General features: G+C 46.9%; 1 protein-coding gene across 4 annotated transcripts in view; it reads left to right on the top strand.

Annotated features, from left to right (window-relative positions):
- Window positions 1-12,257, top strand: part of LOC126548278 (nephrin-like) — a 727,088-nt gene extending 714,831 nt beyond the window's left edge. For 2 of the 4 annotated variants that reach the window (XM_055063648.2, XM_055063646.2), the window contains 2 exons: window positions 655-682; window positions 11,102-12,257. In XM_055063648.2, coding sequence (XP_054919623.2) covers window positions 655-682; window positions 11,102-11,120 — 47 coding nt within the window. In that variant the 3' untranslated portion in view covers window positions 11,121-12,257. Of the gene's footprint in view, window positions 1-654; window positions 683-11,098 lie in introns of all 4 variants that reach the window. The other 2 variants (XM_055063647.2, XM_055063645.2) reach the window with 1 other exon arrangement.
- Window positions 12,258-12,615: the final 358 nt, after the last annotated feature.

Below are 12,615 nucleotides of genomic sequence, written 5' to 3'. Positions count from 1 at the left end.
GTAAAGGATGTTGAACGATCTTGGATATTTCCTATGTAATGTTGTTTCAAGTCCGTACGTTCGCCACACTAAATATGCTGAGACGTGTGCGCCCACATCGCCAGCTGCAGGTTAGTGCACCAACAGTGAGCATTTCTTGTAATTACTGATTACGGGGAAACGCAACGCGTCGAAGAGATACTTACGTAAAAGTTTGCGTCACAGTCTACAAAAGTAGTGTTTGCTATGATTAATGATTGGGCCAGCGTGCCTCTTTCTCACAAGTACTTAGGGGCTTGGAAGCGCCGAACGTCAAAGAAGATGACTATGTACGACCATTTTTAAACCCGTCTGGGCACTTCTAGATGTAAGTCTCGGCAACAAAACCACCTCCGCACGTACACATAATCCTTGCCTGAATTTCACGAGGTTTCAGTTCCACCAATCAAAGAAATCTGCGCCTATTACATTTATTTTCACGACTTTTTAGTAAAAAAAAAAGACGAAAAGTAGAAGAAAAAAGGTATCCACATGTTTCTTCCATTAATAGCTACTCATTGCATAATTGCAGCAAATATTTTGCGCGTTATTCCTGCGTGCATTGAGTATTTGAGTCAGTGGTCCTGCATATGTGAGACCTGGGTACTTGACTATATTTTTTCCCATATTTTCCAGGGCGCAGACGGCGACCACCAGAAATATAGTAAGTGACGCTTTTGTTTCCTTTTGGTTCATCACTTTCTGGTTTACGCAGCCAGCAAGAATTTGAAAGTGCGATTGTGCGATTCATTCACAAGGACACTCTAAAAACGATGAGGATTCACCAGAGCATGGCAGATGGCCAGAGTAACAGGGGGATTAAAAGTTTGATTTGGGGCTTGTTGTTTTTTTCTTACACTGTAGACATGGCTACACTCTAAAAGGCTGACGACTAAGAACCAACCACGTCTACAAAGGACTAGTCAGTCATTGTACATTGTGGTGCGTGTTCCGTTTTTCATCGTCCTTATATCGTGCAGCCCTGTATGTATAGAAAGAGGGCTGCGGCCGACGGGCGGATGGATTTCTCTTGCTCCATTCTCTCACATGTTGATGTCTGCCTACTGATCTGCCTTTTCTACCACTGGACGAAGTGGTGTTCAGCCCCACTGGCTGAACAGGAACCTTTATCTGTTTTACTCACGCAATCTGGACTGATTGCAACTCTAATCATACAAGATCTTTCAACTTCGCCCCTTCTCTGATGTCCTGTCCATGCAGCTCTGTCTTTCTATACATTATGTTACTCATTGACAAGAATGCCGACAGAAAACGTACGTGGTGACGGAAGTGAAGTGTACCCGTATTCACACAAAAGACTTGCAGCGTATGTGTTCCTAAAAGCTGATACCAGCTGATCGGGATCTTCGGCACATTAGCGAAGGCGGCCGACCAATAATAAAACGGCACTTACGAACAAGAATGTTAGTGAATTTGGTGCCAGATGTTCCCAGAAGTAGACATAACTATAGAATCATGCACACTTTGGGGAAACACCTTTTATAATTAATTGCTGTAACGGTTACGGGTCCCAATGAAGCACTACATATTAATTTTGCTATTAACCTGTAGTTAGACCTCTTAAAGGGAACAATTTCTCCATAAGGCAAAAGAAATGTTCTCATAATATAGTACGCAATGTAAATATTTTTTTTTCTACAAAGGGCAGACGACCTTGTGTATTCTAGAGCCACCGGCAAACGTTGCGCCTGAAAGGTCATGTTTTGGTCGCATCCTGGTCTTCTTTTACCACGTGACGGTGGATCCAGCAACAACAAATTTATTGTGCTAAATAAGGGACACATGCCTACTAGATTTTGTTCACTAGGAAAGAGAGGCGCGCAATAAAATACTTGCAGTGTCACCTGCTACACAGGCATGTGGTATTAGGTTATGTCTTCGCTGATTCTAAGGCATTTTCAGGAATATGAGCTGCCACATGTAAATGTCGGTCGGTACTCACCTGACAACGAAAAAGAAACAAATCCAAAATGTTCCCTAAAACCAAAAATACAGTCTAGCGAGTTTCGTACTTTATTTATACTTGTAGGACGGTGTTGTAGATGTAAGCATCAGTTTTATGTAGAAACGTTTCTTTCCAGTATACATCTAACGCCACTGAGAGTATTTCTGCCCATGAGCACCCGCCGGGGTTGCTTAGTGGCTGTGGTGTTGGCCTGCTAGGCACGTCATCGCGGGATCGAATCCCAGCCACGGGGGCCGCATTTAGATGGGAGCGAAATGCGAAAACACCCATTTGCTTAGATTTATGGGCACGTTAAAGAACTCCAGGTCGTCGAAATCTCCGGAGTCCCCCACTACGGCATGCCTCATAATCAGAAAGTGGTTTTAGCACGTAAAACCCCATAATTTAATCTTTTTTTGCCCATGAGCACAACGGAGTACGTACACTATGGAGAACCAGCGCTGTAGTTTCGAGCTTACACACAGCGCCCCCTTGCGCATATGGCGTGCATGGTTTAGTCATGCAAACGAAAGAGAGCAGACAGCGGCGGTACGGTGGGGGACGTGCAAAACGTGTGAAAAAAAAGGGAGAAGAAAGAAAACTTGGAAGCGGTCGTTGTTCCTGCGTGGTTAATTGTCACAACTAGAAAAGCCGTAATATTGCCCTCTCATTCTATTATTTTTCGTGAGAAATACTAGTAGAGAGGCCCCGACGTTGGAGTCTGGCACGCTCGGTCGCACACAGTTTCAACTATTTCTTCTACAGCTTCTCCAGCAAAATATCTGTGTGCATTTGATTTTATTGAAAGCGAAAATGACGATGCTTCTATACTGAAAAAGTACATGCGTGTTTTTAGTACAAAAATATGTAGAGCTGGCATTGTTTCGGGGGTGCTAAGAGTAATGTTAGTGCCAGCTGGCGTATAAATAGCCACTGGGTTTACAGCGGTGCGTGGTGTCTTTTACAGCGCCTGGTGACAAAATGGAAAGGAAGAAAATGAGAATGCTAGTCATGCAACCTCACAGCGGACACAGTGCGTCCACCGAAAGAATATCCCATCGACGCTGCACCGGCGCGTCGCCGTGACCGGTGACACGAAGATTGGTTATGCAGCTTCTATTCCAGGCATAATGATGTCCGCTAGAGTAAAGTTTTGCATTAATTTCATTTTATATGAAAACCATGTCCACGGTCGAACGTTTAGCGCCAACGAGAGTTCAGTTCAGCTGCAGTGCACGGCTACTGAAGGTGCACAGCTAACCGGCTCGGCCGTGCTCGCATCGCAGCTGGCAGCACCGCAAATACCGGCAAGTTTTCTTCTTTTGTGTTAGATTATTGCGAGGAGAGGGTGAAGCAGCAACAACGGTAAGAAAACATTGTTGCTTGGGAGCCCGCCGTAAGCTACACATTCGAAGTGAACCGGAAAAGACCGTGGCGCCGGTGATGCTGTCGGCGACGCCAGAGCGTAGCCGCGACCACTCCTCTGTCGCTGAACGACCATGTGGCTAGGCCGCTGGGAGACCTCGCAGGGAGATCCTCTGTGTGACAGGCGTACTGCAAACGGTGTGTGGCGAGCTGCCATAACGGGGCCGCGCCTTCGATTCCGGCGCCGCGCATCATAAGTGGCTCCAACGAAATCAACGCCACTCTGCTTACGAAGCGACTGTCACTATTTGCGCTTGGAATATGCAGAAATGGAGCAAGTGGTCGGTTATTTGAAATCCGATGGCGTTTATAGCTTCTTTTCACTCGTAGGACGACGACGAAGTGTCTTTTGATACAGCGCTGTTCTTTCTAGCTCCGGTTTATTTCTGTGAAAAGCCAAGTTCATCCGCTTGTCCACGCTCCCTGCTCGGTCGTGATGGAAGTGGACGAACCCACACGTCTGCCTGCGACGGCCGCCTCCAGGAAGCGCATCGGTCAGCAGAGCGACAGTGACAGCGAGGACACTCATGTCTACTCTCTCAGCATTGAGGACACTTCCGATGGCGACTTCCAGCTTGTGCAGAGCCGCAGAGGGAAGAGAACGAACATCTGGACGTCCTCATCGTCAAGCACGCAAACAGTAAGACACGCAGAGGCCGGACGCCAATACCATCATATTTGTACCCCTGCTTCCCACCGTCAACATGAAGCTACTCAACACGCAATCTGTGTCGATGTCACTGGAAGCCCTGGTGCCAAATGAAATATCAGACATTCGAGTCAACACCCGAAAAAATCTACTGGCGGTTAATGTCCAGCATGCAGCTGCTCTGACCACTCTACGCAGCGTGACGGACATCGATGGCATTCAGGTGCGCCCTTACATCCCTCTCGGATCTGACGTAGTCACCGGCGTTATCTACGACGTAGACGTCGCCATCCTTAATGACGACTTGCCGATTCTTATCAAGCCAGCCAACGATGAGGTCATTGTTGATGTTAAGCTGCTCGGCAGTTCACGCTGCGTGAAGATTGCATTCAAGGGTAAATATATACCCTCGCATGTTAAGGTGGGACACTTCAGACATGCAGTGCGGCCTTTCATTGCGAAACCGCTTCAGTGCCGCAAATGCATGAAACTGGGGCACGTGAGCAGCGTCTGCGAAAATCAGGCGGCATGCCCCCGCTGTGCCGAGCCCCACGCTGCAGATAAATGTGGTGCGACTGTAATGGAGTGTTCAAACTGCGGAGGATCACATGAAGCTTCATCGAAGAAATGCCCACATATTAAGAAGGAAATGGCCATCTTGAAAGAGATGGCGAGAGATTATTCATCTCATCCCGAAGCCGCCGATAAAATCAGGAAGCGACGTTCACGTCGCCGGCGCTCCTCAAGGAAGGCTGTTGTCTCTGCGACGCCCATGCTACTTCCTACAACTCAACTTCCTCCTCTGCCGCCCAAGCCAGACACTGTGGAAAGGACCGCAAAGAACAAGGCCACTGAGAAGACAACATCTGCAGAATCTTGGCCGGCTCTATCGAAACGACAGCATTCACCAACAGAATCACAGCAACCTTTCGCTGGACAATCCCCGACGTCTACTGTCGGCGATTTGTGCGACCAAGACAGGCAGGTGGCTGATACGCTGCAATCGCTAATTAATACGATGCGCATTATACTGAACAAGCTGCAAACACCAGCAGCTCGAAGTGCTCTGCAAATACTGGATGCACTAAATCCAGTGCTTGCTAGCATCGTTTAAGCATCATGGCTCGACCAATAGTCCCCTTCCGCACTGAAGTTAAAAGCGCGTCGATTTTTCAGTGGAATGTCAGGGGTCTAAGGACCCGTATAGCAGACTTTCACTAATTCATCTTTACGAATCGCTGCCCCATACTGATCATTTGCTAACCAAATACATCAACTCCACTCAGACTGTTCGGTTACTAATCTTTCGTCTCGTCCACATGCGGTGCGAGCATGAAAGTAATCATCTACATCCGCACGGACTTAACATATGTCGCTAACGCGGTAGAGCCTCATGACGACAACCAATATGTCTGCCTAAATGTCCAAAAGAAGAAAGTGTCATTTACACTAAGTGGAGCCTACATATCCCCAGCGGGTCACTTTGACGGCGAACGACCTAAGAAAATATTATGAATGAACAATGGCCCCTGGGTTATCATAGGTGACTTCAACGCGCATCACCAGCTATGGGGAAGCACTAAAATTGACTCCAAAAGCAGGAGTCTTGCCTCCTTTGCTGCTGACCACGATTTGTGCTGTGTGAATGACGGCAGCCCTACATTTCTGCGAGGCACGACCTATAGTAGCTGCTTATACTTAACTTTGGTGTCACGGCGCTTTGCCTCGAGCGTACAATGGTTTACGGACATAGAAACACATGGAAGCGACCATATTCCAACATACATAAAGATTAGAGGCGTTGAGCAACGCTCCTCTACTGTCTTGCGTACAGTTGATTGGTCAAAGTTTAAGAAGGATATGGATGACATGTCAGGAAGGCCTTTCACACACTATCGAAGAAGCAATCGCAGAGGCATGGAAAACGTCCATCTGCTCGCTTACAAGGTCAGCAAGGCGAACAGACTTGGACATGGAACTGGAGAGGCTGCGTGCGGCACGCCGACAGGCGGAGAGGAGGTATCGGCGCACGAAGTCCGTCTTGGATCTGAGGGCTTCACGACGCATACAAAAGAAATTCCAGCGTCGCATGGATAAATTGGAAGATAAGCGATGGAAAACTTTCTTTCAGTTGCTTGATCCCCGAAAATCGCCCTCGCACATATGGAGAGCGGTTAGGGGTATTCGCTCATCTCCGCATCAAAGAAAGCCCTTTGCTGCTCTGGCCCTCTACCAACTCCGCTCGGAACTTCATGTGGCTAAAGTGTTCTGTGCGCGGGTTGGTGGGTCCGTGGCCATCAATACTGACGCAGCATTAAATGACATCCCTGAGGCACGTGTACCAGAAATGAACGTGCTATTTTCACTCGAAGAGCTGGATGCTGCGTTGGCGACCTGCAGGCGTTCTTCGTCACCAGGACCAGATGGCATCACGTGTGCTGCCCTATGCCACCTTGGACGTGACGCACGTGATGAGCTGCTCAACTACTACAATGAGTCTTGGCAGAACGGCGCCGTTCCTAAACAATGGAAATCGAGCCGCTTGATCCCCCTTCTAAAACCTGGAAAGTCTCCGCTTGAGATCTCATCATATCGTCCGATTGCACTTTCGAGCTGCATCGGCAAAGTGATGGAAAGAATGATTCTTGTTCGTTTGGAATGGTACCTAGAACGATTCAACATCCGGACGCCATGACAGGCTTTCGTCTAGGTCGCTTGTCCATTGACAACGTCATTGACATCGTAACCTGGGTCCAAAATCAAAAAAGCTTCAAGCGCCTATCTGCAGCATTTTTTCTTGATATAAAGGCACATATGACAACGTCTCCCATGAGGCCATACTGAACTCACTTGAGGCTTTTGGAGTTGGTGGCCGGATATATCAATGCATTCGGGACCATTTGACTGAGAGGCACTTTTTCTTACAGACTGAGGACGGCCCAACTTCAGACCATTACGCCTGCCATGGTGTGCCGCAGGGTTCATGTTCATGTCTCGATATACGCCGACGACATTTGCATCTGGGCCTCTGCGGTGACTCGCCCTCAGCTAAGAGCCAGGCTTCAGCGGGCGGCAACCATGACGGCGTCTTATCTCCGAGAACAAGGCCTCAGTGTGTCTCCTGAAAAGTGCGCATTGGTTGGCTTTACCCGCAAACAAATGTCATTGTATCCTGTTTCCATCAATGGCCAAGCTGTATCCTATGTTAAGACGCATCGCTTTCTGGGCGTCATCAGCGCAACCTCTCGTGCAGCCCTCACTGCGTCTATCTGAAGAAGTTAGTCGCCATTGCTCAGGTCTTCAAGTTTCTCTGCGGGAAGAACTGGGGTACACCAGTCCATACTATGATGCAGTTCCTACTATGATGCAACTCCTACGTTACAGTCTACCAGTGTGGTCAAATGCGTGCAAGACGAACTTTCGCGCCTTGGAGAGCATGCAAGGTCAAGCTCTACGCACGTGTTTAGGGCTGCCTCGGTGAACCTCAACAGCAGCAACAATTGCCATCGCGGGAGACCATATAATCCAGACACATGTAGCTGTCGACTCTCTCAGAGCACATATTCGCCATCTGTCAAGGATCCCCGACCATCATTTGGCCTCCCTACCAGCCGAAAGACCTCAAGCGACCTTTTCACGAGTGATTAGCGCTCATAAAGAGTGCATACCGACATCTTTTACACCGGTGGCGAAGCCTTCATCTCCCCTATGGTGCCTGCCACAGCCTCAAGTGAATTTTGCTATTCCTGGAATTACAAAAAACTCCAATCATCCAGCGCCGGCTCTGGAACAACTTACGCTCCTATTACTGCACCAGACGTATCATGACCACATTCATATATATACCGATGGTTCGACCTCACCTACCAGCTCAACTACCGCTTTCGTCGTTCCAGCTAGGCAGGTTACAGTTAGATTCAAATTGTCACACATGACTACATGTACGTCGGCAGAACTTGCAGCTCTCTATGCCGCTATGACGTACATCACCGAACAGCCAACAGAGAAGTGGGTCGTATTTTGTGACTCTAAGGCAGCCCTTCACAGCATCAAGTCTGCATTACGTCACAGAACTTACGAGCAGATGACATCTGACATCAGGAAACTGCACCACCATGTTCTGGAAAGAGGACACCACATTATATTTCAGTGGATTCCTGCTCACCGTGGCATCGTCGGCAACGACCTAGCTGACAAGGCTGCCCGGTGTGCCCACGAAGATACCAAGACGCGTCTAACACCTTTAGCGAGGTCGGACGCTGCCAGGGAACTTCGCCTATTTGCACATAAGAAGTCACAAGATCTCTGGATTTCAAGTGCGTTCAATTGCAGATTACGCAAACTGGACCCCACGCTACGGCTACAACTACCATCTAGCCTTTCCGGCGGCGAAACAACCTTGCTGTGCCGCTTGGGGATGGAAGTGGCGTTCACGAACGCATACTCCTACCGTATGGGAATGGCCGAGAGCCTGATGTGCGACTCCTGTGGGTGCGAGGAAACAATTGAGCACCTATTGTGTACCTGCCCTTCGTACGATGTCCAACACCTCTCTCTGCGGGCATCTTTACACCGACTAGACTTGAGACCGTTCACCGAGTCAAAGATACTAGGACCGTGGCCACACCCGTCACTGGCTCGAAAAGCGATTCATGCACTAGTGCAGTACTTGAAGTGCACCGGTTTAAGAGACCGTTTATAGTGTCCTTGTGTATGGTGTCCCTCCTACACGTACTCAGTGCTTACTCTCTCCCTTTCTTCCTCTTTCTATTCCCCTTGCCCACACCCCCAGTGTAGGGTAGCAAACCGGATGCTGTTCTGGTTGACCTCCCTGCCTTTTCTATCCTTGTTCTCTCTCTCCCACTCGTAAATTGTATTTCGCTGAAACCCTGAACCACCGTGGTCAGGTATCGCTTTCTCAACCTAGAAATCAATTTACAGTATGTAATGCTGGCACTTTTCGGAGTTATTTTGCATCGAGGAGCTCTGACAGTGAGTCGATCCTTTTGAAATCGTACCGCAGCAGGATCGACGATATACGCTTACAGCTGCTGGTGCGTGGCTCTCATGCAATTTTCTGCGCAAGGCTCTTATAGGGGTTTTTTCACAACTAAGTTCGTCCACTATGATCGTAGCCTCTTCACTGTTTTCAATATTCACGTTGAAAGAAACGAAAAACAAAAACAGGCCAAGCTCTCGAAAGTAACAGTTTCGTAAAACGCAAAAACAACGCGCCCCCTGCGGCCCCACGTTCGTTTGGGAGACAAAGTTGCGGCGCTTTCCCACTTACGGCGCTGAGGGCCGTTTTTCACGAGCGCTCCCCATGGGCAGCGCTGGTGCCTCATAGGGCGCAGAATAAACGCAACGCTGTCGAGTAAAATGCAGTCAGTGTAGAAAGTGTAGTCACTTCCTGGAAAAAAAGAACGATTAGCACTTCCTTTCTTCTCAGAGTGCATATTTCTGAAAGCCTGCTTGCCGAGTATAGTGAGACCTACCACACTACCATAGTTATTGTCATTTATGGGAAATGATGTTGAGATGTGATGTTATTTTATCGCTGCTGTTATTGCAACAAAAGAGCCTATTATACTCGACTGAGCTCAGATGAAGCGTTTGGATCTGTTTCAGAAGCTGCTTACTCTCCTTTGAAGAGCAGCAGAAAACATGTACAGGAATGAAAGAAAACAGTAAAATATGCCAATTATAATTATTCGATACCTAGATGCTTTACCTGGATATTGCTTGTTCAATAACCGAAAGCGTCTCGGCGTCTTCGTCGGCATTCGCCAAGTCTGCCACGCTGTTTCATGACAATTTGTTAGATTCATAACCAGCTCTATCCTAACCCCGATGTTGTATGAATAGCCATCACTTCATTGCTTGTGTCAACGTAGGCTAAAATATTCGGACGATTGCCCTCAAGCTTTAACATAATGAATATGATGAGTCTGATGAAAAAAAATAGAAGCTTTGAAGTTATACGCTATCCTACTTTTTCTTTTCTTTAAGAGGAAGCTTTAGATCGGGCCCAACTCCGATGCGGCCTATTCAAATACATGTAAAACGCAAGAGCGCTTTTCTGAGATAACCCCTGGACAGATTTTAATGAAAATTAGTGCATTTGAGGGAGAAAGTTAAATTCTAATGACTGTTGGAAGCGGGATTGCAATTTAGGGCCTGAGTTTTGTTAACGGAATATTAAAGAATTCGCAAGTATGAAAAACATAGACGCATGAAGCGTGTAAACTAATAGCTCTGCATCAAGAGCAGATATTGCGGTTCTCTAAACGGCACCACTACATCATCGAAAGCGGACAAATTCGACATGTCAATTTATGTCTTACGTGAATTTGTTACGTTGTGTACAAGGGTTCTGCAAAAGCTGCATTTCCGGATTACATAATATTTTAGATTCATGTGTGACATATAAATTTTGTATCCGTTAGATATACTATCACATGCGATTACAGAATTATGATATCATTTTTCCTTGCCGAGTTATAGAGTTGTGAACTTGACAGTATCGTTTTCTGAAAATTTTCAATTTTTGCCCATTTTTAATAACAAATTAACGACCTAAGTCGAAAATTCGAAACAAACAGGCACTAGACTTTAAGTTTTTCTGTTAAATGCAGCAAACCTCGTCAAATTTGGTGCAGTGGTTGCCGAAAAAACGAATTCTCCTTTTACAAGTATTTAGATAGGAGCACCCGAGCTAAAGCTTCCTCTTAATTCTTTGACTTTCTACATAGCTATTGTAAAGACAGAACATTATTACTTACATGTAGCAGCGCGACGAGCCCAAGGTCATCTTGGTTTATCAAATGTGACTAAGTACAAATAGCACAAAGATTTCTGCTATGAAAGAAGGGTTACTGTCGGCTAACATTTACTGGGTGCTAAGGTCATTTTACACTTGAATGCTCATTGTTTAACACCCGCATAGCTTGGCTTACACGGTAAATCCTGGCTCCAAACCATGCGTAACAATGCCCACTTTTTTCATCCCTCTCTTCCTTTCACTCGCCCATGGTTCCCAGCAGCCTTCAAGAAGTCAAGTGACAAACAGCCGACGAGGGTGAAACCGTGGAGCCGCCTCCTGACGTCGAGCGTCATTAATGTGTGTCTGCTAACGGAGCGACGCCTAAGACCAACTATCTGTGATGTAACAGTGATGTGACTGTGGACATTTTTCAAAATGAAGCGCGTGTGTGTGACTTCAGCAATGCAGAAAGTGGGTGCAGACGTCTGCTACAGGTCAAGCGATTGGCTCTTCTTTCCACAGCACTTCTTCAGACGTCGCGCTTGAACTGTCCTGCAGCTAATTCAAAACCATTACAAACCATTACGCACCATGGGCCGTTGGGCACAACGCCTTTTTATTCTAAAAACCCTTCTGGGAAAATAGCTTCTCATCCGGCATGTCTGAACTTACTTCGAAAGTGTAGTGTTCGGAGTAGTTGGGAGCTGTTGATACTTTGCTCTAGAACAAAGTTCGTCTAGTGCGCCTTCAAGAGACCGCAACGGTGCTTGTTTGCTATTGTGGTCTGGGGTGCGGTCCCGGTCGGCTGGATTTTGACGTTCCTTCCACTACGACATTGCTTATGTCGCTTATATAAACAATGCTGGTGCCGTGCGTGTGAGCTCGAGGCTACGACGCGGCGACCTGTAAATCGGGTGCCCAGTTTCTGAGCCTGTGCTGTGTTCACTAATATGAATCCGAGAGGCCCAATGTGAGAGAGGCCTGTTATATTTTCGCTGACATATTCAGACCTTCAACGTTGTTAAGTGCGCTGTCACTCGGACAACGCTCAAGTGGATCCATTTTGGGGGTGCGCTAAACGTCACAGTGAGCGAGCGAGTGAGTGAGCGAATTATTATGTTAGGGTTGTAAATAATTATGTCACAGTGATCTCATTGACATACCAGCTTTTTGAAACATGTGTGAAGTGTGCCGAATTAACCGAGTGTGAAATGAAATTTGTACAGGTGTTGATTTATTTAAGGGATAGCTAGACCGAGTTTGCTTCATGGTGTATGTATGCGACAAAAGCCTGAAGTAGGCGGTCTCATGAGCTTGCGTTATTTCTATTCAGATGTTGGTTAGTGTTACGTACGCTGTTTTGAAGTGCGACTCGAAATGACTCATTACCGGCTGCGCCGCTTGACTATCGAGTAGAAATAAATTTGGTCACGGTAGTTTTTGGTTGAATAGCCGAATCATTTATCTAAGTCTAAATAAACCCATCTGTAAATAAATACTTAAATAAATAAATAATTGAACACACATACAATAAGTATTGGAAGGCATCTCTGCATTTCTCCCTATTAGGATTATGGTGACTGGCTAGGTGAGGGGGCGAGGAGGGCGATGTACTCATGGTGAAGTGCAGTTTTAAGAATTATCCTGAAGGGCACCAAGTTCTTCTCGATGCCTGCGAGAAAGTACCGAATAAAAGTTCGAAACAGGTTTATTGCCCTTTTAACATTAGCTGAACGCGTGGCTCGAGCGTACTTTCTGCCAGAATGGTTCAGTCTAGTCCGTTATGTCGGTTGC

Source organism: Dermacentor andersoni, chromosome 1 (genome assembly GCF_023375885.2).
Source record: "Dermacentor andersoni chromosome 1, qqDerAnde1_hic_scaffold, whole genome shotgun sequence".
In the NCBI taxonomy this organism is placed as follows: domain Eukaryota; kingdom Metazoa; phylum Arthropoda; class Arachnida; order Ixodida; family Ixodidae; genus Dermacentor; species Dermacentor andersoni.
This window is presented reverse-complemented; position numbering and strand designations above follow the sequence as displayed.